The sequence below is a fragment of the Trachypithecus francoisi genome, unplaced genomic scaffold (assembly GCF_009764315.1).
Source record: "Trachypithecus francoisi isolate TF-2019V2 unplaced genomic scaffold, Tfra_2.0 Contig01461, whole genome shotgun sequence".
Taxonomy (NCBI): Eukaryota; Metazoa; Chordata; class Mammalia; order Primates; family Cercopithecidae; genus Trachypithecus; species Trachypithecus francoisi.
The window spans coordinates 17,046,305-17,072,730 of record NW_022681433.1 but is presented as its reverse complement, the minus strand read 5'-3'; the positions used below and the strand labels follow the sequence as shown (position 1 = coordinate 17,072,730).

Here is a 26,426-nt window from a genome sequence, read left to right as displayed (position 1 = left end):
AGATCGAGACCATCCTGGCTAACACGGTGAAACCCCGTCTCTACTAAAAAAATACAAAAAAAACTAGCCGGGCGACGTGGCGGGCGCCTGTAGTCCCAGCTACTCGGGAGGCTGAGGCAGGAGAATGGTGTAAACCCAGGAGGCGGAGCTTGCAGTGAGCTGAGATCCAGCCTGGGCGGCACAGCGAGACTCCGTCTCAAAAAAAAAAAAAAAAAAAGAGCAAATAGGGGTCTCCCATTATTTATACCCAAGGATTTTGAGTGTTTGGGAGTGACAGTGCATTCTACCAGTCTCAGTGAAGGACATGAGCACACACTACAGTAGTTGGAATCTTAGTCATAGGTGAAATCAGGAAAAGCAACTCTTCTTGTGTTTACTTTTAGTAGTGTCATAAGAATGAACTAGTTCTTCCTGTGTGACCACAGATGCTCCTGTTTGAGAAAATGCATACCCACCTGGAAGAGCAAAGCACAGGGAAATCTGTTAGGAGCACTAACACCCAGTGAACATTCTGGTGACAGAGACGAAGACTCCAACTGGATTGGATATATTGGATACATCAGCCAGGCAAGCAACTGGGGCAAGGAAAGTGGCAGCTGTGATGAGGGTGCGGTGACGGAGTGGTCTGCAAACCCGGCCATATTAGAACTACTTAGGGATATGTTTAAAAATATCTATTTCTGGATCCACAGTTGCTTTGTGGGGAGCTGGATGTCGGTGTGTGCTTTTAAAAGCTCTCCCAAGGATCCCAAGGTACATGATGTCCTACACAGAAAACTGCTGTCCTACAGGATGCAGCCTGGCTAGGGCTATGTCAGTCTTGCTCTTTTGACCAACTTGGGCACTTGCTAAGACTGTAAGGGGGCAACTGTTCCTCTCTATGTGGCCGAGCAGTGGCCTCATGGGCCCCTGGCTTCCTTTCCTTACCACTATTGGAGAGGAGCAGCTCTGGAGATGTCTGAATCTTGAAACTAACACTTGTAATTGGAACCCAGAAAAGTAATTTACAAAACTGAAAATGTGCTGGGGGATGACACATAATATTACATTTGGTAAAGACTCCATCATGCTGGAAACATCCCTGTCTTAAAACCTGGATGATTTAAATAGGTTTTCAAAGTGGTTTGCACACGTTTAAATAAATAATAAGACATTCCCAGAAGTGTCAATTCATTGGTAAGCACAGTGTCCTCTGGAGGAGCAATCTTATAATCATTTCTGAAAGTAGTTCAGGCACTCAGTGTAACTCACTACAGAAAGCTAACAAGTGTTCCTGTCCTTCTGTAACTCTTGATCTTGATAGGCTGAATAAGAGAGTGGCCACCCTCGAATAATACATTCCGATTAAAACACAGCACATCAAGCTAGACAAACACTATTTCCACCCACATGTATCTAAGGTTTATCGCTTGGCTCATTAATGACAATGGATTTACTAGCAAGCCGCCACGCTCTTTGAAAGAAGAAAAATAAATTATACATGGAACTTGTATCCACATGTTATCTGCTGAATTATTAATTAAATGAAACGCTTCTGTGTGGAAAGAAGGCCAAGTGCTCTGCAACCTTCTCTGTACATTAGAATCCCCTGAGGATTTGGGAAAACTCGGAGTAGCCTCCCCAAGCACTAGACCAGCAGTTCCCCCAGTGAGCACCAGGAATTCACCTGGTGATGGCGGGGCCCCAGCTTGAGTTTCTGAGTTAGTGAGTCGGAGGGGGGTCCAACAACTGGCATTTCTAACAGCTTCCCAGGAGATGCATCTGTCAGAGGTGTTTGAACCACAGCGACTCCATCTTGAATAGGGGATGGGAAAATAGGGCTGAGACCTAATTGGCTGCATTCCCAGGAGGTTAGGCTTTCTAAGTCACAGGATGACATAGGTCAGCACAGGACACAGGTCATAAAGACCTTGCTCACAACACAAGTTGCAGTAAAGAAGCCACTAAAACCCACCAAAACCAAGATGGCGGCCGGGCGCGGTGGCTCAAGCCTGTAATCCCAGCACTTTGGGAGGCCGAGACGGGTGGATCACGAGATCAGGAGATCAAGACCATCCTGGCTAACACGGTGAAACCCCGTCTCTACTAAAAATACAAAAAACTAGCCGGGCGAGGTGGCGGGCGCCTATAGTCCCAGCTACTCGGGAGGCTGAGGCAGGAGAATGGTGTAAACCCGGGAGGCGGAGCTTGCAGTGAGCTGAGATCCCTCCACTGCACTCCAGCCTGGGAGACAGAGCCAGACTCCGTCTCAAAAAAAAATAAAAAATAAAAATAAAAATAAAAACCAAGATGGCAACGAAAGTGGCCTCTGATTGTCTTCACTGCTCATTATATGCTAATCGTAATGCACTGGCATGCTACAAGGCACTCCCACCAGCACCAGGACAGTTTACAGATGCCATGGCAACATCAGGAAGTTACCCTATATGGTCTAAAAGGGGAGAAATCCTCAGTTCCAGGAACTGCCCACACCTTTCCTGGAAAACTGAGGAATAATCCGCCTGTTGATGAGCATATAATCAAGAAATAACTCTAAATATTTCTGGTCAAGTAGCCCATGCTGCTGCTCTGCTTATGCAGTAGTCATTCTTTATTCCTTACTTTGCTAATAAACATGATTTCACTTTATACATTTGCCTCTAATTCCTTCTTGCACAAGAGCCAAGAACCCTTTCTTGGGGCATGGATTAGGACCCCTTTCATGTAACACATCTGCTGCTTCCTAGGACTGTGCATGGAGAGCCACTGTTTTAGGTCAAGGTCGTCACAGTCTCTTGATGGACACCGTTTATCAGTATTTCCCAACCCTTTGGGATTTCCTCCCTTCTGACTTCTTTTCCTCCTTCCTTCCCACTGTATCCGGAATTGGTGGGTTCTTGGTCTCGCTGACTTCAAGAATGAAGCTGCGGACCCTTGCGGTGAGTGTTATAGTTCTTAAAAAGATGGTGTGTCTGGAGTTTGTTCCTTCAGATGTTCAGATGTGTCTGAAGTGGTGGGTTCGTGGTCTTGCTGACTTCAGGAGTAAAGCTGCAGACCTTTGCAGGAAGTGTTGCAGCTCTTAAAGGCAGCACGTCTGGAGTTGTTCATTCCTTCTGTTGGGTTTGTGGTCTCCCTGGCTTCAGAAGTGAATCTGCAGACCTTCGTGGTGAGTGTGACAGCTCATAATGGCAGCACAGACTCAAAGTATGAACAGCAGCAAGATTTATTAGCTGCAAAAGAACAAGGCTTCCACAGCATACAAAGACACCCAACGAACCTGGTTGCCCCTGCTTGCTGGCTGGGGGGGTTGGGGGAGGGGGGCGGCCTGCTTTTATTCCTTTATCTGGCCCCACCCACATCCTGCTGATTGGTCCATTTTACAGAGAGCTGATTGGTCCGTTTTATAGAGAGCTGACCAGTCCATTTTGACGGAGTGCTGATTGGTGCATTTACAAACCTTTAGCTAGACACAGAGTGCTGATTGGTACATTTACAATCCTATAGCCAGACACAAAAGTTCTCCATGTCCCACCAGATTAGCTAGACAATGCTGATTGGTGTGTTTACAAACCTTTAGCTAGACACAGAGTGCTGATTGGTGCGTTTACAATCCTTTAGCTAGACAGAAAAGTTCTTCAAGTCCCCACAGGTCCCAGAAACCCAGCCGGATTCACCTCACTGGCACTCCGGGCTGCACCCTGCGGCACCCAGCCCAGGCTCTCCGGCAGCCCGGGTTCCAGACAACCAAGAGGAAAAGAAGGGAAGCGAGAAAGAGATGGAGACCCGCCATCGTGACCAACGACCCCACGAAGAGGGAATGGCAGTCCATGCCCCCGACCCAGCCTCAGACCAAGCCCAGCAGGCGCCGCCGGCTGGCAGCGCTGATTGCGGGCCCGCCAAGCCCACGCCCACCAGGAACCCGCGCAGGCCCCAGCGCGGCGCACAGCCCTGGTTCCCGCCCCTGCCTCTTCCTCCACACCTCCCCTCCAGCAGAGGGAGCCGGCTCCGGCCTCGGCCAGCTGCAAAGAGGGGCCGCCACAGCGCAGCTGGCGGGCTGAAGGGCTCGAGCGCGGCCAAAGTGCACGCGGAGGCCAAAGAGGCGCCAAGAGCGAGCGAGGGCTGCTAGCATGTTATCACCTCTCACCACTTGAGGAAAATGTCACTTAGAATCTCCAGGTGGAACTTTAGAGTTTTATAAAAGCACTCAGGTGTTTTTCGGAATAGCCATGGATGAAGGACAAGTGGTTCGGAAACAGCACGAAGCAGGAGGGAATGCCGGCGGTGAGAGGGGACTGCCTGGGGGAGCGGGGACAGCACCGGGCCTGGGTGTGGTGGGAAATCCATGAGGAAGGTGCCCTGAGCTCCGCGTGTGAGGAGGGCCCACGCTAAGCCATGCAAACAACCATAGTGGGAAAATGGCCGTCCCTTCTATTTTATTTTTAATGTTCTGATCATAAAAACATTTAGGACTATAAAAATGAGCAGATAAAAAAATATTCCTACTCCCTCTTAATGGAAGATGTGTGCGCATTTTAAATAGTCTCTTCCCCAAAGGGAGAAACCAAAGTTCTCTTTTTGCCAGGCCCATTTCCCTGCTTTTCATTCTTGACCTAATACCAGCAGGGAGCAGGATGGCTGGATCTGGCCTGAAGGGAATGTTTCTCCTCCAGGCCCACCAAGACGCATGCGCACGGGGACTTTCCGGAGCTGATTGTTTCTGCTGCATCACCCCAGCCAAGGCTCTGGGCGATGTTTTGGAATTTGTCAGCTTTTGTACATTAGTGAAATATGATTATGTCTTTCTCATTCTAAATAAATATATATATTTGTTTTTGAACCTAATCTTGCATTTATAGTTTTGTATTCTTTTCCTAAAAAGGGTCCTGCAACTACATAAAGTTTTGGCCTCACAAAACCTAGTTCTGACGTTTATCCAGAGGCCATATATATCATTTGGAAACCAGAGCTGTTTTCCTTTTCACAGTCTCCGAAGGAAGAAGAATGAGAGCTGACGTTAAGTGGGAGAACGGAAATCCAGGCCAGCAGCCTCCGCCACACCTGACGAAGATGCAGACCTGCTCCCAGGTCTTCCTACTGAACCTTTAACTGCCATTTACATTGAAACGGGGAGCTCAGAGGAAGCCTCCAGCTCTTTGCATTCCCCACTTTGATTCATCTTTCGGTAAGTCCTTACACCCCGAGAGTCTTGATGGGGGCCTGGAGGGAGCCCTCCATGGACCCAACAACTGTGAACTTTCCCTGGCTGGCTTCCTAATGAATCTGCGTCCTCAATACTCAGCCACGGCTGAGAATATGAGAAAGAGCTGGCATCTTGCAATTAACAGAGAATGTCTCCCTTTTGTTTCTTATCTGAGTTGCTTAAGAGTGCTTTACAAATTAAAGTTAATATGTGGTATACTGCAGAAACACATGCAGGATCTAAAAAACTACAAACTGGCTGAGGGTCTTCGCCTCAAGCAACAAGGAAGAATGTGAGGAGAAAAAACACTTAGCATTTTACAAACCTTTAGCTAGACAGAGTGCTGATTGGTGCGTTTACAATCCTTTAGCTAGACAGAAAAGTTCTCCAAGTCCCCACCGGTTCCAGAAGCCTAGCCGGCTTCACCTCTCACCGGCACTCCCTGTGGGAGCCTGCGGCACCCAGCCCAGGCACTCCAGCAGCCTGGGTTCCAGACAACCAAGGGGAAAAGAGGGGAAGCGAGAAAGAGGTGGAGACCCACCATTGCAGCCAACGACCCCACAAAGAGGGAACGGCAGTCCACGCATGGGACCCTATTAAATTTAAAAATAGTAAGTCTTGAAAATAATTTCTTCTTACACGTGAATAACTTAAAGCAATTGAATTTTTTTTTTCTGTTTCTCAGATGCATTCGATGCTATTCTGAGGTCATTCATTTTTATTTTTTTTTTATTTTTTATTTTATTTTTTATTTTTTTTTTGAGGTGGAGTCTCGCTCTGTCGCCCGGGCTGGAGTGCAGTGGCCGGATCTCAGCTCACTGCAAGCTCCGCCTCCCGGGTTTACGCCATTCTCCTGCCTCAGCCTCCCGAGTAGCTGGGACTACAGGCGCCCGCCACCTCTCCCGGCTAGTTTTTGTATTTTTAGTAGAGACGGGGTTTCACTGTGTTAGCCAGGATGGTCTCGATCTCTTGACCTCGTGATCCGCCCGTCTCGGCCTCCCAAAGTGCTGGGATTACAGGCTTGAGCCACCGCACCCGGCCTGTTCTGAGGTCATTCATGCTCTCCATATTATATTGGTTTTAGGATGGTATGGTTCTTGCAGAAAGCACTTACTCCTCTATTTAAATCCAGATATGTATGGCCTTTTACATTTCACACTGCCTATAATGATGCCAACAGCAGGAAATCTCAAAAGGGTAGAGACTGAAGCTCAGAGATAATGACTAACTTGCCTAATGCCCCACAGCTGGTTAAGCAGGAGACCTGAGATGCTCATCTATCTGATTTCCATGTCTCTGCTCTGGAACTGAACAATGTAACACTTTGGAGCGAGGCAGACTGAAGTTCCAGACTGGGCTCCACCAGTTAGTAGCTATATAATTGAAGGCAAATGATTTAAACTTGCTGGGCCACCATTTCCTTCTCTGTAAATGGGGATCCATGCAGTTATTCTTTTATTCAACAAGGATCTATTCACTATCTCCACATGGTATCTCGAAAGATTTAGTGCAACAAAGGAGCTCAAAGGTTTAACAGAGGGCCAAGCTCGCAGTATGTCCTCAGTAAGTATCAGTTCCATTTTGCCCATATTTATGGTTTACAATGGAGAGATGGAAGAAGGAATGGGTATCTGTTAGCATGTATAATTTAGCATGGAGTGTTAACTGATAAATTAGTTCATTCATCTGACACAATTTTTGTTGTGCACATACTATGTACTGGGCATTCTTCTATATGCTTGAAATAAATCAGTGAAGAAAAAAATGCTGTCATGGAGCTTACATTCTAGCAATGAAGACAGATAATAAGCAAGGGCATAATAAAAAGCTAATCATGTAGTACCCAAGAGCATAATAAAGAGCTACAAAGGAAAGAAAACAAACTGGAGATAGAGGGTGGGAGTTGTATAGAGCAGTGAGGGTGGGCTACACTGAGAAGGTGATATTTGGGCAAAGATGTCAAGAGAGTGAGGTGAGTCAAACCAAGATATGAGAGATTAGCAATCGAGGCAGAGGGTAGATCCAATGCAAAGGCTCTAGCATTCCTGGTACATTATGAGAAGAGCACAGAGGCTCGAGTGGAATGAAGGAAGAGCAAGAAGAGTGGGAAATGACACCAGGGAGGTAATGGAGCCTGGATCAAGGAAGTCCTTGCTGGCCACTGTAAGGGCTTTGGCTTTACTTTCAGTGTGATGGATAGCCATTGGATAGCCGAGTTTTGAGCCAAAACCTGATGTGCTTACTCTGATGTAATATACATGGGTTACTTTGGCTGCTGCATGGAGCTGCGGTGAAAGCAAGAAGACTTGTTAGGAGGCTGTCGTGGTAGTGAAGACAGAGATGATGGTGGTTCAGACCGCAGCGAAGTGGGTAAGAAGCAGTCCGGGTCTGAATACAATGTAATGGCAGAGCCAATGCAGTGGCCTAATGTGTGATTCATGGATTTTGGCCTGAGCAACTGGAAATATGGGGTTGTCATCAGCTGAGAGAGACAAAGCTGTGGATGGCACAGGCTTGGTGGAAGAGAAAACTTGGAGTTTGGTTTTGGACATGTGAAGTCTAAAATAGCTGTTAGATAACCAAACGGGGATACTGAATGTGTAGTTAGATGCTTGAATTTGGAATTTGAGAAGAAAGTGTGGGTGGGCTGCATATATAAATTTGGGGCTTATCAACATAGAGTTGATACTTAAAACCATGAGACTAGATGAGATTATCAGTGGCGTATAGACAGAGAAAAAAAAATTCGAACGGATCCGTAGGCCATTCAGATATTAAGAGATTGGGGAGAAAAGGAGGAAGTCAACCAAAATAAAAAAAGAGTGACCTGTGAGGTAGGAGGAAACTCCAAGTGTGGTACCCTGGAAACCAGGTAAAGAAATGTCCCAAGGGGGAGAAAGCCACCTACAATGTCACCTACTGCTGGTAGATCGATTGGGATGAGGAGCAAGAAGGGACCAGCAGATTTTAGCAACATGAAGGTCATGGGTGACCGACATCAGTTGAATGGTGAGAGTGAAAGCCTGAACATAGTGGATTTAAGAAAGAGTGGGAGAAGAGGAGCTGGAGGCAATGGACACAGATGCTTTTATCAAGAACTGCTACTGCAAGGGAGTGTAATGACATGAAGTGAAATCTAATGGGTAACATGTGGTCAAGAGAAAGTTCCACTTTTTAGGACAGCCTGTTGTGTGTGCTGGTGTGAATGATCCTGCAGAGAGTGGAAAATGGATGATGTAGAAAATAGGAGAGAATTGCTGGAGTGGTGTTCGCAAGAGTGGTTGGATTCGATGGTGCAAATAAGATGGGCTTTAGACAGGTGTGGATAGCAAAGCTGTGGGAAGGCAGAGCATGTGGGTAGTTATTCCTGGAAGGAGAGGTATAGTGAGAGCACAGGAGAGGTCATTTCTTGTTCCAGTTTCTCAGGGAAGTAAAAATTGAGGTCACAGTTGGGAATGAGAATGGGAGAGATGTAACCTAAATCCCTAAGATTCATGCTCTGCCTGATGTGTTCTTGTCCTGGTTCATTTTTCACCTTCTGTTACCATGCAGCTGTTTCTTCCTAAATGTGTCTAGGGAATTCAGAAAAGTGAAGTAGTGGGCATAGGGCAGGCTGCAGGAGCAGTGTGTGTATGTGTTTGTGTTTGTGTGCAACAGAGACATAGTGATCCATCCAAAGAGGCCTAAATCTCAGCAATACAAAAAAAAATCAATCAGATAACTTAGAATTTTAAAATTCTGCAACTTTCAGTGAACACCTTGGTCCCCAAAAAGACAGGGAGTAAGGAGGTCTTATTTCCAACAAATACCAGGTGTTCTTTTATTGTTATTACCTTTTTGTTTGACTTTTCTCTTTCCCAGTAAGGCATTCAGCATGCACATTGCCTAACTCAGCTCACACAGGGCCTCTGAGCCTTCTATTGAAGCACTTTTTAGAGGTATTGCTTATTAAAGGAGGGGGAATGGGGAAAATGAAATAACCTTAGAAAGAGCACCCATGAAAACTTTTTTACATACCAAAAAAGTGTATGTAAATTTTCTTTTGGTAAAAATTATTTGGAGTCAAACGCCACTTTTACCTATAAAATGGTATATTGGGAATCTGCTAGAGGATGTTGAAACATCAGGATTTCACATTTAAGAATTTTTTTTTTTTTTTTTTTTTTTTTAGTACTTGAAGTTCTAGGGTACTTGTGCACAACGTGCAGGTTTGTTACACATGTATACATGTGCCATGTTGGTGTGCTGCACCCATTAACTCGTCATTTACATTAGGTATATCTCCTAATGCATCCCTCCCCTCTACTCCCTTCCCACAATAGGACCGGGTGTGTGATGTTCCCCTTCCTGTGTCCAAGTGATCTCATTGTTCAATTCCCACCTATGAGTGAGAACATGCGGGGTTTGGTTTTCTGTTCTTGTGATAGTTTTCTGAGAATGATGGTTTCCAGCTGCATCCATGTCCCTACAAAGGACACAAACTCATCCTTTTTTATGGCTGCATAGTATTCCATGGTGTATATGTGCCACATTTTCTTAATCCAGTCTGTCACTGATGGACATTTGGGTTGATTCCAAGTCTTTGCTATTGTGAATAGTGCCGCGGTAAACATACGTGTGCCTGTGTCTTTATAGCAGCATGACTTCTAATCCTTTGGGTATATCCCCAGTAATGGGATGGCTGGGTCAAATGGTATTTCTAGTTCTAGATCCTTGAGGAATCGCCACACTGTTTTCCACAATGGTTGAACTAGTTTACAGTCCCACCAACAGTGTAAAAGTGTTCCTATTTCTCCACATCCTCTCCAGCACCTGCTGTTTCCTGGTTTTTTAATGATTGCCATTCTAACTGGTGTGAGATGGTATCTCATTGTGGTTTTGATTTGCATTTCTCTGATGGCGAGTGATGATGAGCATTTTTTCATGTGTCTGTTGGCTGTATGCATGTCTTCTTTTGAGAAGTGGCTGTTCATATCCTTTGGCCACTTTTTGATGGGGTTGTTTTTTTTTCTTGTAAATTTGATTGAGTTCTTTGTAGGTTCTGGATATTAGCCCTTTGTCAGATGAGTAGACTGCAAAAATTTTCTCCCATTCTGTAGGTTGCCTGTTCACTCTGATGGTAGTTTCTTTTGCTGTGCAGAAGCTCTTTAGTTTAATGAGATCCCATGTGTCAATTTTGGCTTTTGTTGCCATTGCTTTTTGTGTTTTAGACATGAAGTCCTTGCCCATGCCTATGTCCTGAATGGTATTATTTAGGTTTTCTTCTAGGGTTTTTATGGTTTTAGGTCTAACATTTAAGTCTCTAATCCATCTTGAATTAATTTTCGTATAAGGAGTAAGGAAAGGATCCAGTTTCAGCTTTCTACTTACGGCTAGCCAATTTTCCCAGCACCACTTATTAAATAGGGAAGTACATATGCAGGTTTATTGGTAATATTGTGTGATGCTGAGGTTTGGGGTATGATGGATCGCATCATCCAGGTACTGAGCATAGGACCCAATAGTTTTTCAACCTGTGCCCTTTTCTGCTGAGCCCCCTCTAGAACTCCCCAGTGTCCATTATTGCCACCTTGATGCCCATGAGCACCCATTGTTTAGCTTTCACTTATGAGTGAGAACATATGGTATTTGGTTTTTTGTTCCTGCATTAATTTGCTCAGGATAATGACTTCCAGCTGCATCCATGATGCTGCAAAGGACATGATTTCTTTTCTTTTTTTTGAGATGGAATTTCACTCTTGTTGCCCAGGCTGGAGTGCAATGGCGCGATCTTGGCTCACTGCAACCTCCGCCTCCCATGTTCAAGCGATTCTCCTGCCTCAGCCTCCCAAGTAGCTGGGATTACAAGTGCCCGCTATCATGCCCAGGTAATTTTTGTATTTTTAGTAGAGATGGGGTTTCACCATGTTGGCCAGGCTGCTCTCGAACTCCTGACCTCAGGTGATCCACCCGCCTCAGCCTCCCAAAGTGCTGGGATTACAGTCATGAACCACTGCGCCCAGCCATTGTTTTGTTTTATTTTTTTATGAATGTGTAGTATTCCATGGTGTATATGTACCACATTTTCTTTATCCAGTCCACCATTGATGGGCACCTAAGTTGATTCTATGTCTTTCCTATTGTCAGTGGTGCTGAGAAGAGCATACAGTGCATGTGTCCTTTAGGTAGAACTTATTTTCCTTTGGATGTATACCCAGTAATGGGATTGCAATGTCAAACCGTAGTTCTATGTTCTCATATGTTTGTTGGCCACTGGTATGCCTTCTTTTGAGAAGTGTATGTTTATATCTTTTACCCATTTTTAATGGGGTTATTTGTTTTTTTGTTTTGAAAATACAATCAATTTATGATCCTGGGAGAGCAAGAAGCAAGGAGCCAGCAAGTCTGGACACATTCCACAGGCCACTGAGGGGTTTTATGCCCCGAGTCCTGGATTCCATCCAAGCCACGAAGGATTTTATGCCTGGGCTTAGGCTGTAGTGTGGTGGGGCAGCCTTCCACCCTTAAGCACAGAGCCTGGTGTTCCATAGGCCACAGGAGGTTTTAAACTCTGGACTCAGAACATGTTCCAAGGCTCTTTTCATATGATATCAGACTAGAAGTCTTGCCTCACTTTTTCTCCCAACAATTGGACTGATGGGATGCTCCACTGTGCACAAGCTTCATGGGTTCTTAAAACAAGGCCCTGCACAAGCACCAAATATGTTCCTGTCACCACAGTCCACCAGCCCTTCAACTATAAACATGCACAGGAGTCGCCTGGGGGCCTTGCTAAATAAAAATGCAGCTTCTGATTCAACAGCCTCTAATGGCCTGTCTTGATGAGCTCCCGAGTGAGGCAGACAATTCCAGTCCACAGACTCACACTTTGAGATAGGCCACCTGGGCCACTGTGTTCAAATGTGCTTGATAACCTGGAGCACTTATTAAATGTCCAAGTTGCCAGGACTTTCTTTTGGAAATCTTGATTCAGTATGTTTTGTTTGGAGCATTGGACGTTTGAGAAAACTAGAATTTCTTTCTCTCCCTTTAGACAAAAGTCAACTACTGTTGAGGCATCATGGGCTTAATAAATGTTGACTAAAATATCCAACTCAACAACCAATCCTGTATAATTTTCAAACTGTATCAGTAACTTGCCAGGTCCGACCTGACCCTGGCTGTGCAATGGATGAAGAAATGCACTCAGACACAGGTATCCCATAAAAGAGCAGGCTAGGGGACCTGGCAGCTCCCAGACGCCGAGGATGGTGCCCTAAAGAGTCAGCAGCCAGGGCCCTGACAGGCTGGTGGCTGCAGGCTTTTATTCAGTACGGATTTAATGACAAAGGTTTCAAGTAAACACCACTAGAGGGTAATTAACATTGCTGACCTCCCGAATAGAGAGCAGTCACGTGTCTGCAGATGATCAAAGGTGGGTCTTAGGACTACATGAGTAAACAAGCTATTCAGATAAACTCCTCTACATTCCTATGTATCTACGCCCTAAGCTTTTAAGAGAATTCAGCTGCCTTCAGCCAAATCATTTACTGAAGCTTTGCAAACGTCCCAGCCTTCCAAGAAGTTTTGTGTCTATTTCCTACAACTTAATTTTTGTAATTTCTCCCACCACCCTGAGAGATCCCCTACAAAAGGCCATGTTTCTTCCTTGCTTGCTCAGTCCAGCTGAGCCAGTTTTCCACTGGACTCCTGAATGTGAGAAGAACACAGGCTCCTAGGACCATCCACAAGCATCTCTCATCACCGTAAAGCTCTGAAACACTGGCTGGGTGCAGAGGCTCATGCCTGTAATCCCAACACATTCAGAGGCTGAAGTGGGAGGATCGCGTGAGGCCAGTAGTTCAAGACCAGCTGAGGTAGCATAACAAGACCCCATCTCTACCAAAAGTACACCCCAAAATTAGCTGGGTGGGATTACATGCCTGTAGTCTCAATTAATTGGGAGGCTGAGGCGGGACTATCCCTTGAACCCATAAGTTTGAGGCTACAGTGAGCTATGATCGCACCACTGCACTCCAGCCTGGGAGACAGATTGAGACCAACAACAGGCTGGCGCAGTAGCTCATGCCTGTAATCCCAGCACTTTGGAATGCCAAAGTGGGTGGATCACCTGAGGTCAGAAGTTCGAGACCAGCCTGGGCAACCTGGTGAAATCCTGTCTCTACTAAAAATACAAAAAATTAGTAGGGCGTGGTGGCAGGCGCCTATAATCCCAGCTACTCAGGAGGCTGAGGCAGGAGAATGGCTTGCACCCAGGAGGAGGAGATTGCAGTGAGCTGAGATCACGCCATTGCACTCCAGTCTGGGCAACAAGAGCAAAACTTTGTCTCAAAAAAAGAAAAAAATATAAAAAAAAAAACAACAACAACAAAAATGAGACAGAAAACTGAAATATTTTAAGTTTCATTTTATTATTGCTTGTTAGTTGTTTAAAGTAATTCTACTTCCACTTACTTCATTTTTAAGGACACTAATTTCGACACTGAATAAAACCTTAATGAAGTTTCATTATAAGTATCTATTATCATTTGATTATTTTATACATAGAAGCATGCAAAAAGCTTAAAATTCAGTTTCATTTGATTTAGCCTTGACTGTAATGAAGGACTCTATGAAGAGGGGACACAGTGTCTGTGGGCTGAGTCCCAGCAACTGCTTGGTGGCAGAGTCCCAGTCTTTCCCCAGTTCAAGCCATGGGCAGATAAATGGGTACTGTCCTTCAGTTCTTCTTACCCATTCACTTGCTTTCTTTATTGCCTCAAAAGCTGAGGGAATATTCCTAGATTTAAAAAAAAGTTTCAGATTTCAGAATATAATAACATGTGAAATGTAATGTGGTACTAAACCCATCACATGATATCAGACAAAATGATTCTGCCAAAAATTAAGATATTCAATGAAAGCAGTTTTCCTTGACATCTTACGGGACTTCTTCTACCCGTCTGATCTTGAGCGTATGCACTGCATTGTCAAGTGTCCCGTGCCCACCACTTCCTGGCTTCCGCGTGCCTCCAGGCATCCCTGCTGCCTACAGGACAGCTCGAGTTCCAGCCTCTCTACAGTTGTTTATGGTTGTCCCCTTTCCATGCTTCTCAATCTAAATCCTATCCATTCTTCACGCACAAACTCAAGTACTGTTTCACAAATGAGGCTTCTGTTTCTGTCTCCTTCCCACTGCACCAACTTGATTAGGTACCTTCAGGATATCTGAGAGTCCCCCATGAAACTGGCATATATTCAGTTGTGTCACGTAAAGCAGGAACGACTTGCTAGAATAAGCATATTGAGTCAAGTCTGTGTCCACTAAATGGTGTCAAATATTTGAGACTTGAATATTCAAGTCTATTCAACACTCAGAAAAATTCTGAGCTTGTTCATTAATATTAATTAGTTACTTCCTCATTTGTTCTGTCATCTGCTAGAACTTGTTAGTGAACAAGTGGCAACATACACCAAAGTTCTTCAGAAAATTCTATGGGGGAAACTTAATATTTTGAAAATTCTCTCCCTGTTCCTGATTTTTCCCTGTAAACTGGGAAAGGGCCGTCAGTATAGCGTGGTAGTTCAGAGCTGGGTTTGAGTCCTGACTCTGCAATCACATGATATTGGTCATGTGATACTGTGTGGTTTCATTCAACACTGGGAATCTCAGTTTCCTCTATTACGAGAATAACATGAGGTCCTATGGGTTTGTGGTGGAAATTACAAAGCTTATAAACTTAACATGCTTACTAGTTCCTGGTACACAGTAGGCACTCAATAAATGTTCACTGAATGTCATGATAGAATGAACATACTAAATAAGAAGCATGCCAAAGTGGGTAAAAGACCAATATTTCCTGGTAAATATTCATCTACTTATAGTTACTAACTGCTGAAAACAACAAAACTGGCTTTGAATATTTTCACTAATTCAGCTGGCCTCCTTCAGTCCAGTGGCCTCTACACTTTTTGGTTCACCGTTCCACTAATAAGAAAATCTTGTAACTACACCCCCATGTAATGTGCTCCTGCATCAATGTTACGTACATCTTGAAATAGAAAATATAGAAACAACTTCAAATATGCAATAGGGAGTAAAAAATATCTATTTATTTATTTATTTATTTTAGATGGAGTCTCACTGTGTCACCCGGCTAGAGTGCAGTGGCACGATCTCAGTTCACTGTAACCTCTGACTCCCTGGTTCAAGTGATTCTCCTGCCTCAGCCTCCTGAGTAGCTGAGATTACAGGCGCGTGCCACCATGCCTAGCTAATTTTTGTATTTTTAGTAGAGACAGCCTTTCCCTATGTTGGCCAGGATGGTCTCAATCTCTTGACCTCGTGATCTGCCCACCTCAGCCTCCCAAAGTGCTGGGATTGCAGGTGTGAGTCACCATGCCCAGTCTAAAATCATTTTGTCTTACGTACTAAAGTGCCAACAAACCATTTTGCTGGCACAATAGCAGTAATGTGGTAAGAGCAGTATGCTGGAATATACTTGATCAATTTTGAAAATCTTGCTTTAATACTTTTGTGATATTACAGTTCGAAAGCAGGTTCAAAGTTTATACTTGTTCTAACAGCTATGATATTAATAATTGGCAGTGATCTAAATAGAATAAGTGCCTCTTTGGATGTGCCTATTAAGTCAAATACTAATTTGTTAGTCCCATCTCCTAGCTGTTCAAAGTGTTTTTTCTTTGATATTTATTCAGTTAATCCTCTTGGCAAGTGGCACTGGTTTATTTTAAAATAAAATACAAAAATTAGGCTGGTGCAGTGGCTCAACTCCTGTAATCCCAGAACTTTGAGAGGCCAATGCAGGCAGATCACTTGAGGCCAGGAGTTCGAGACCAGCCTGGCCAACATGGCCCAAAACCTCATCTCTACTACAAGTATAAAAATTAGCTTGGCATGGTGGTGCACACCCGTAATCCCAGCTACTCAGGAGGCTGAGGCATGAGAATTGCTTGAACCTGGGAGGTGGAGGTTGCAGTGAGCCAAGATCATGCCACTGCATGCCAGCCTGGGCGACAGAATGAGACCTGGCCTCAAAAAATAAATAAATAAAAACAGAAAAAAGAAAACCCCCAAAATAGAAAAAAAAAAAAAACACATTCTCATCTTTCTTGGCAAACTAATGAGAAGGTATTGTTTTTTTAAAAATGGAAGTATACATTACATACAGTAAATTATGATTTTTCTTTGTTTTAGACAGGGTCTCACTTTGTCGCATAGGCTGGAGTACAGTGGCAGGATCACAACTCAATGCAGCCTCGACCTCCTGGGCTCAAGCAATCCCCCCACCTCAGCTTCCTGAGTAGTCACACACTACCACACTAGGCTAATTTTTAATTTTTTTGTGGAGACAGGGTCTTTCTATGTGGTCAAGGCTGGTTTTGAACTCCTGGAAGCAAGCAATCCTCCTGCCTTGGCCTCCGAAAGTGCTGGGATTACAGGTGTGAGCCACTGTGCCCAGCAATGCCTGGGTAATTTTAAAAAGTTTTTTGTAGAGATGGGGGTCTCATTGGTTACCTAAGCTGGTCTTAAACTCCTGGGCTTGATCTTGCTGGGCTTGATCTTGCTGGACTCAAGTGATCCTCCCATCTCAGCCTCCCAAAGTGCTTGGATTACAGGCATGAGCCAATTTGCCTAGCTCAGAACTTCCTGAACACCTGTTTTGTGTTTGAGAACTTTTTCTTAATCATGACACTTAAAAATTGTTTTAATTTTTAATTAAACAATTAATTAATTTTAATTTAATTAAATTTTAATTTAATTTAATTTCCCCTGTCTCATTTTTTTAAAATGCAGTGGGTTTTGTTCACATCAGGATCTAAACAAGGTCTACCCTTGCTTTTGGTTGATATGTCTCTAAAGGTTTATTTACAGGTTCTGATCCTCAACCTTTTTTTCTTTATTGCCATTTATTTCCCCACATTTCAGACTTTGCTGACTGCATTTGCATGGTGTCATGTAACATGTTCCTCTATTCTCTGATCTAATTCCAGTTTAGAAATCAAGGAGTTTCGTTTAACTTGATTTTATACATATTAGTTTCTAACAATATTAATATCTACCTTCCAAAATAGCAAATCAAAAGTATTAACACCATGGCTACTCCCAGTGAGATTTCTTCGTAATATTTTTTAATCCTTAGGTACTATCCCACTAGGGAGATATAGTCAAATTATGTACTAAGTCACCTTAAATTAATACCCAGGCCGGGCACGGTGGCTCACATCTGTAATCCTAGCACTTCAGGAGGGTGAGGTGGGAGGATTGCTTGAGCTCAGGAGTTCGAGACCAGCCTGGGTAACATGGTGAAGCCCCGTCTTTACAAAAATTACAAAAACTAGCAGGGTGTGGTGGTGCACACCTGTAGTCCCAGTTACTCAGGAGGCTGAGGTGGGAGGATGGCTTGAGCCCAGGGGGTGGAGGTTGCAGTGAGCTGAGATTGCACCACTGCACTCCAGCCTGGGCGACAGAGCCAGATGATCTCAATAAATAAATAAATAAATAAATAAACATCAATCTTATCCATTATTATGTAAAATATCTACATAGTTCCAAAGTCAAAACTGCAAAACAAAGCACACTAGGAGAAACCTAGCTTCCATCCTTGTCCCCTCTACCAAACCCCCCTTGCAATAATAATATTTTTATTAGTTTGATGAGTTTTCCCCTTATCTTGCCTTTAAAAGAACATAAGCCAATTACATGTGTATATGTGTATGTATGTACATATGTGTATGTATATACTTATATATATATGTATGTCAGAAGGATCCTGCTCTGGTCTGGTCTTGCCCCTGTCGCCATGGGGTGGGGGTCTGCAGGGACAAGAGAATGTGCCCACCCCAGAGCCCATATCCTCCTGTTTAGACCCTGCAACTCCAGCGTCCCTGACCACATGGCCCTAAGTCCACTTCCAGGGTCTTCCCTGGGTCTGTCACCCTGAGTTTGAACAGTACTGCTATCTCACTGGTGCTGCAAGGTGGCTGGGGTGAGGGGGCACTGGCATGGGGTCTGGATGGCATTTTGATGGGTAGGGTGGGGTATTCATGTGTGCATGCAAGGCCTCTTAGGGTCCTAGGGGTCAGCCAAGGGCCGAATTTGAACCTGGCCTTCCAGGTGGTTATGAAGTTGTATTTGCCAAGGTAGGAGATTAGAACACATTTAATCTAATAGTTTGCTGGTTTGATTTATAACTTTTAAATACTTAGACATATAGTATGTGGGTTTCCATTTGTATTCTTGTCTCAGGCCCTGCCATTGTTGGGAACAGGGCTGGGCCCAACAGTCATATTGTGGGTCTTATGGAGGCACCCAGGATCAGCGCACTGCAGCGAAGGGTACCATATCCAGAGCCAGAAGCGCCGAGCTCCAGCGCCCGGGATCAGCGCACTGCAGGGAAGGGTACCACATCCAGAGCCAGAAGCACCGGGCTCCAGCGCCCAGCCCAGGATCAGCGCACTGCAGCGAAGAGTACCACATCCAGAGCCAGAAGCGCGGGGTTCCAGCGCCCGGGATCAGCGCACTGCAGCCAAGGGTACCACATCCAGAGCCTCAAGCGCCGGGCTCCAGCGGGAGCTGCACTGAAACTCTCCGAGCCTGTTTCCTGTGCAGCCGCGCCAAGGTACAAATACCACATCAGCCCTGCCCACCACAGGAGACTGTGGGCAAGCTCTCACCTGCAAACAAACTCTCTTCCTACATACTTAGAAAGCAGTCTACACATGTAAGATAATTCCCTATAGCTGTTCGTAAGGTTTATTAAATAAATAGTTGAAAACATAAATAAGTTACATAATACTATAGTTAAAGCTACCTGGAAGTAGAAGCGTCATCCAGTTTCATCAGTGATTTGAACACTATTCCCTCTTTTTCCAACTTGGTGCGAATAAACTGTAGTACCAGCATTGTGGCAATTAGGTCCAGGAGACGTTCTCTTCCTTTTACACCTGAAAGGAAGAAAACTCCATTAAGTCTGTTGGAAATTCTGCATCTCAAACTGTGCCTGTTTATAAAATTCCCATTAAATAATTATAATATGGTTAAATCACAGTACATGAGCAGATCATGAAACTCTCTAATACTCTTCAAGGTCCTTAATTAGCTTGCTATTTAAATAAAAAATGAGGACGGTTGGAACCATGTGCCTATCATATTATCCTGATGGTTGTCAGGAAACTGAACTGTACCCAGAGTGCCCCTTGCTTGCCATCTTCAATACACAGAGAGCCATGAAGTTCAATGAAAGAAATCCAGTTTTCAGGCTCCTGTTACAAATAGCTTAGAAGAGTAAACCTAAATATTCAACAGATAAACAACAGATATGACCAGCTACACTGGTGTATCAAATTATTTCTAGTGGTTAGTACCTATAGGTATCCAAGATATTTTACTATATTACAAAATGTCAAAATTGAAAAATGAATGTTTACATGTGTTGAACTCAGAATTAACAACCCATTTTTATTTAAAAAATGCAAGCAGCTTTTTTTGCTTTTTTTTTTTTTTTTGGAGAGACAGCGGCTCACTCTGTCATGCTGGAGTGCAGTCGGTGTGATCAGAGCTCACTGTAGCCTCCAACTCCTGGACTCAAGTGATCCTCCTACTTTGGCCTCCCAAAGTGTTGAGATTATAGGCATGAGCCACAGCATACAGCCAAAAAATGGTTTTAGGGAAGAAAAAAAAACCCAAATCTCTGTCTTATAATTAAGAATATACAATTACTTTGAGTAAAGACAAAAGGACCTGGCAGAGTATGCACATATCTGCATATACACCATTAATTTTACATCGTTGAGGTAGCCAAAACTGCTCATAAGAGGGCTTTTATTGGCCGGGTGCGGTGGCTCAAGCCTGTAATCCCAGCACTTTGGGAGGCCGAGACGGGCGGATCACGAGGTCAGGAGATCGAGACCATCCTGGCTAACACGGTGAAACCCCGTCTCTACTAAAAAAATACAAAAAAAACTAGCCGGGCGACGTGGTGGGCGCCTGTAGTCCCAGCTACTCGGGAGGTGGAGGCAGGAGAATGGCGTGAACCTGGGAGGCGGAGCTTGCAGTGAGCTGAGATCCGGCCACCGCACTCCAGCCTGGGCGACAGAGCCAGACTCCGTCTCAAAAAAAAAAAAAAAAAAAAAAAAGAGGGCTTTTATTAAGTAATATAATGTTCTTAGTAGACAAAAAAGGAATTGAATAAATTTTTAAAAACACAATAACAAAACCAAGCCATTGTCCCACAAAAGAAAAATCAATGGCGACAAAGCAGTTTAATTTGCTGGATTCTTTTGTGGCTTATTTTTTGGGTATTATTTACAAAATGTTAGACTAATTTTTAAGCAATATTCATAATAAGCAACATACAACTCCAAGAATAATATAATAAAGAGTAAACTGATGAAATGCCTAATGTGGATCAGCGTCACTTAAAAAACAAATTCAGAAGAAGGGATGATAAAAGAGAAACGAAGAAGAGCACAAAAGACAAAGTTGGGTACAGATATAAAAACAAGTCTGAGAAAAAAATCAGACAGCTTGAGACTATGTAGAGGAAGAAAGGCAGAAAAACACATGCTTTCAGAAAAATAACACGGATAACACAGAGCAACACAGAGAAACACAGGAAAAGCCCATGGAAAGGTTACATCCATGAAATCCCATCCCCTTGCATCTGTGACTCAATTTTCTCCAGTTCTCCTCTTGTTTCTCAGTCCGCTCCTTCTCAGCGTCTTTGCTGTTTCTTGTCCAGTCTGAACACTAAACACTGTCGTGTGGCAGGCTGGTCCTAGCACCTGCTCTGCTCAGACTACCTTCTTTCTTTGGGTGACCTCATCCAGAGCTAGGCTTTAACTACTACTCACGTTGAGAATTCTCCCAGTCTTTTCCAATTCTGACCTCTTCCCTGAGCTCCAGCCTCACGTGACAATATATTTATCTTGAATTTTTATCTCACTCTGTCACGTGGGCTGGAGTGCAGTGGCACAATCGTGGCTCACTGCAGCCTCAACATCCCAGGGCTCAGGTGATCCTCCCACCTCTGCCTTCCCAGTACCTGGAACCACAGGTACACGCCACCATGCCTGGCTAATTTTTGTATTTTTGTAGAGATGGGGTTTCACCATGTTGGCCAGGCTGATCTCGAAATCCTGAGCTCAAGTGATCTTCCCGCTTTGGCCTCCCAAAGTGCAGGCATTACAGGTGTGAGCCACCGTGCCTGGCTTATCTTTGGTTTTCAACAGTTTGACTCTGGCCTATCTAAATGTGGTCATTTTTGTATTTATCGTGCTTGGAGTTCTGCTGAGTTTCTTGGATCTGGAAGGTGCTGTTTTTGGTCAATTTTACAAAAGTGTTCAAATATTTTTCTGTCTACCCTTTCACTTTCTGAAACCCTAGTTACACAAATGTGAAATCTTTTGATATCATTCCACAGTCTTGGCTCCTCTGTTCATTTTTCGTTCTATTTTTTTCTTTCTATATTTCAGTTTAGATAAGTTTACTGAGTACATTGTCAATTGAATTAAATGATTTTTTTTCCTGTTCTGTCCATTCTGTTGTTAAGCTCATTCAATGACCTTTTCATTGCAGATACTATATTTTCCAGTTCCAGGATTTTCATTTGGTTCTTCCTTATAGTTTCCATCTATTTGCTGAGATTCTGCCATTTATTCACCCATTCCATCCTTTTCTGGTAAGTCAATCCTTCACTATATTTTTAAAAGCAGTTTTAAAGTCTGTGTCTGCTAATTCTAACATCTGGGTCATCTGTGGGTCAGCATTTATAGCCCATTTTCCCCTTGATCACAAGTCATGTTGTCCTGCTTCTTCGTATGTTATTAAATTTTCATTCCATACTGAACATTAAAAATGACACCTTGTAGACTCTCAGCTATCTTACTCTAAAGAGTGTTCAGTTTTGTTCTGGTGGATCCTGTGTAGGCTTTGTTTTAGGTTTTATTAGGATGGGTCTATTTTGGATTATCCCTTTGTCCTGGGGTATAGTCCTTGATCATGAGATACGATGCTTATGACCCTTTTACGGTTTCAATGGAAAGATATTCATAAGTCTGATTTGGTGCAACTTGAACTCTAAACTCTGGCCAGTACTAGGCAGCAGCTGCAATCTCTGGTTAGCTCTGTAGCTTCCCAGCTGTTGCTTTTTTCTGGATTCCTTGAGGTTGCACTCTGTATACGTATAGGTTAGGAGAGAGCCAAGGATCTGAGGGGCATTTGGATGCAGATTTCAGAGCTCCCTGCTCTGCGGTTCCCTCCTTTATAGGATTTTAATCCTTAACTTCCAGCCACATTGGCAACCTCAAACTCCAACCCTGTGTCCTCATCCCAGAAAGACTTTCTGTTTTAGTTCAAACCTCCCACTGTGTCTCATGAGCTGAGAAATGCCTTTAGGTGACAAGCTGGATACACGTAGAGCCCACCTAGTTGGCTTGCTTTCTTTCAAAGATTATGTTCACTCTAGTTTCTGCCTGTTTTTGATTATTCTCCTGGCCTTCAAAGAATGGTTTTGAACATTTTATTCAAAGTTAATAACTGTTATTGGCAGGACAGTTAGTCAGATACAGGCTCTTCTATTATTCCAGGAACAAGCACTCACTCGTCAAGTAAATTGTCATCACCCCTTTTCAGCCCCATGCAGGTCAAACAGGTTATGCATTTGCCCACCCACTCAGTCTGGAATATGAAAACTCTGGCATTTTAGAGGTGATGGTGGGCCAGTGAGACACTGCTATTCTGTCTATCCATGCATATTGGCTAGTTGTTTAATAATGTGTATTTTATTTAAAAAAAAAATCTCCAGGCTGAGCACGGTGGCTCATTCCTGTAATCCCAACACTTTGGGAGGCCAAGGTGGGCAGATTGCTTGAGCTCACAAGTTCAAGGCCACACTGAACATGGCAAAACCCCATCTCTACCAAAAAAATACAAAAATTAGTCAGGCATGGTAGCAGGTGCCTGTAGTCCCAGCTACTCAGAAGGCTTAGGTGGGAAGATCCCTTGAGCCTGGGAGGTGGAGGTTGCAGTGAGCCAAGATAGTACCACTGCACTCCAACCTGGGCAATGGAGCCAGACTTTGTCTCAAAACAAACAAACAAACAAACAAACAGCTCCTGTCCTAGGGCTAGCATTTGACCTTTAAACCACTTGCTGGGTCAAGGGTGCTCAGGACTTCCTCACTATCCCCTTTGTTGTCATGAGAGGAAACATCCAGAGGTTGAACAACTGCTTCTGGCAGAGGCTGGCTAGGTGCTCATCAGAGCTGTTTTCTCCTCCTGGACACACAGCTTAACTGTACATTTCTCAGGCCTTCGTACATGGATGGGGCTATGTGACTAGTGTTCTTCCTCTTGTCTAGAAGGGGGACGATGCCAGGGTCATATTTGTTCTTCTCTCTTACCAGCATAATTTTAAAGACATATATTCAAGATGGTGGAGTCACAAGGAAGGAGTCAAGGTCTCTAAATCACCACATCAGTGGAACTTTCTTCCTGACTGATATTTTACTGTGATAGGGACAAGAAAGTCATCTTTGATTATGTTAAGCTTCTGAGATTCTTTTTATAGCAGTTGGTGCTATTTATGCTAATAAATTTGCTCAGATAATACCCTAATTAGTGGCAAAAATATGACTAGAAACCCATCTCCCATTTCCTTTGATGGTTAAATATAATTCCATTCAAATATAACTTTCATAATTATTACATTAGTATACTAGTTTACAAAATATCACAATTAGGAGCATGCTTATGAATGAGTGAAAATAATGACTTAATAAATGGAAAGAGAGTGACTTACCCAGAGATTGAATGCCTTTTTGTTTAAGAAAGCTGTGCAAAGCATTTGTATCAAGATTTAATATAAGTCCCAGTTCTGGTGTAAGTTTCCAGAAGCCATCCTACAAAATTAAGAAAACGAATGCAAGTTATGTTATTCACATTTTATCACATAAGAAGTTATGTAGTGGGGGAAGGAGAGAGGCAAGGGTTGAAAAACGTATGTTCACTACTTGGGCAACAAGATAATTAGAAGCCCAAACCTCAGCACCACACAGTATGCCCATGTAATAAACCTGTACATGTACCTCTGCATCTAAAATAAAATTTTAATGAATTAAATGAAAAAAGAAGTTATGTGATAAATATGTTTCCATTAATTTAATTTCAGTTAATCAAAGCGTTTCTAATATTTTTATTACTGTAAAATAAAGTTCTTCATACACTAGTGACACAGTGTATGTTGGCACCTCATAAATGCTATGAATACTACGTATCTGCGGGCATTTATAAAAAGTGTGGGAAGAGGCTCATGTGTAGAGATTGTTTTAAGTGGTACTTTTTTTTCTTCTAGCAATGCTTTATTTCATTTTTTATTGATACATAATACTTGTATGTATTTTGGGGTACACATGAAATTTTAATACATGCATAGAATGTGAAATAGTCAGGTCAGGGTATTTAGGATCTCCACTGCCTCGAACATTTATCATCTTTTTGTTGGCAACATTTCAAATATTTTCTTCTAGCTATTTTGATGTATTCAAGGTATTGTTAGCTATAGTCACCCTACTGCGTTGTCAACTAGCAATGAGCATTGAACTAGTATTTCTCAAACTTTTAAATAGCATGATTCCCTCTTTAAAAAAATCCCACTTTATTGAAATATGATTGACCTACAAAAAGTCACCAATATTTAATGTATACAACTTAATGTGTTTGGAGATAAGTACACACCCGCGAAACCACCAAACCATCACTTATCAATGCCATAAACTCAGCCACCACTGCCATAAACTCAGCCACCAATGCATAAACTCAGCCACCACTGCCATAAACTCAGCCACCAATGCATAAACTCAGCCACCACTGCCATAAACTCAGCCACCAATGCATAAACTCAGCCACCAATGCATAAACTCAGCCACCAATGCCATAAACTCAGCCACCACTGTCATAAACTCAGCCACCACTGCCATAAACTCAGCCACCACTGTCATAAACTCAGCCACCACTGTCATAAACTCAGCCACCAATGCCATAAACTCAGCCACCACTGTCATAAACTCAGCCACCAATGCATAAACTCAGCCACCAATGCATAAACTCAGCCACCACTGTCATAAACTCAGCCACCAAATGCAAAAACTCAGCCACCACTGCCATAAACTCAGCCACCAATGCATAAACTCAGCCACCACTGCCATAAACTCAGCCACCAATGCATAAACTCAGCCACCAATGCCATAAACTCAGCCACCACTGTCATAAACTCAGCCACCACTGTCATAAACTCAGCCACCACTGTCATAAACTCAGCCACCAATGCATAAACTCAGCCACCACTGTCATAAACTCAGCCACCAATGCATAAACTCAGCCACACCACTGTCATAAACTCAGCCACCAATGCCATAAACTCAGCCACCACTGCCATAAACTCAGCCACCAATGCCATAAACTCAGCCACCACTGTCATAAACTCAGCCACCAATGCATAAACTCAGCCACCAATGCATAAACTCAGCCACCACTGTCATAAACTCAGCCACCAATGCATAAACTCAGCCACCACTGCCATAAACTCAGCCACCAATGCATAAACTCAGCCACCACTGCCATAAACTCAGCCACCACTGCCATAAACTCAGCCACCAATGCATAAACTCAGCCACCACTTCCAGAACTTTTCTTCCACCCCTTTTGTTTTGTTTTGTTCCCTTTTGTGGAAAGAGTACTTAATATAAGATAGACCTCTTAGCAAATGTTTAAGTATACCATATCGGATTATCAGTCATAGGCCCTATATTGTACAGGCCTATGACCTCCAGCATGATTCCTTTTGTTTAACCTAAAAATGTACCCTGATGTAGTCTGAAATATGAAAATGACAGTTTTTTTCTAAGTATAAAATTGTTACATTAAACATGTAATTTAAAACTACCTTCCCTGCATCCCCCATCATCTGCCTGCCCCATCACATGCAGAGGAGGGTGTGCTAAGCCTGAGCTTGGGGGGATATTAACCTCAAAGGACACAGAATCCAGGCCCTAGGGAAACTAACACAGGGAGCAGAAAGCAGGATGTGGCCCTCCGCAGGTGCACAGGTTGAAGAATCTATGGCAATACCTTGAAAAATGACAGCAGTGATAGTATGTACCAACCCATAGAGAACTGGTACCAAGTGCTGTTCTTTTATATGTTTAGCCACTTCCTGCAGAGCACTATTGTTGGGAAAAAGCTGAGT

The 26,426-nt window shown here is 43.5% G+C and overlaps 1 protein-coding gene and 2 long non-coding RNA genes across 3 annotated transcripts in view; 2 read left to right on the top strand and 1 right to left on the bottom strand.

The window, feature by feature from the left end:
* The first annotated feature begins 4,053 nt into the window (after nt 1-4,053).
* On the top strand, nt 4,054-18,548 carry LOC117098375. Its single transcript, XR_004443389.1, has 3 exons — nt 4,054-4,260; nt 4,964-5,161; nt 18,429-18,548. It is a non-coding gene; the product is annotated as an uncharacterized LOC117098375 (long non-coding RNA).
* Nucleotides 11,841-13,687, top strand: LOC117098378. The gene is made up of 2 exons (XR_004443390.1): nt 11,841-12,374; nt 12,800-13,687. It is a non-coding gene; the product is annotated as an uncharacterized LOC117098378 (long non-coding RNA).
* Nucleotides 13,567-26,426, bottom strand: part of PARP4 (poly(ADP-ribose) polymerase family member 4) — a 100,227-nt gene continuing 87,367 nt past the window's right edge. The window contains 4 exon segments of the mRNA XM_033236866.1: nt 13,567-13,822; nt 13,825-13,958; nt 18,994-19,126; nt 23,982-24,081. Coding sequence (XP_033092757.1) covers nt 13,764-13,822; nt 13,825-13,958; nt 18,994-19,126; nt 23,982-24,081 — 426 coding nt within the window. The 3' untranslated portion in view covers nt 13,567-13,763.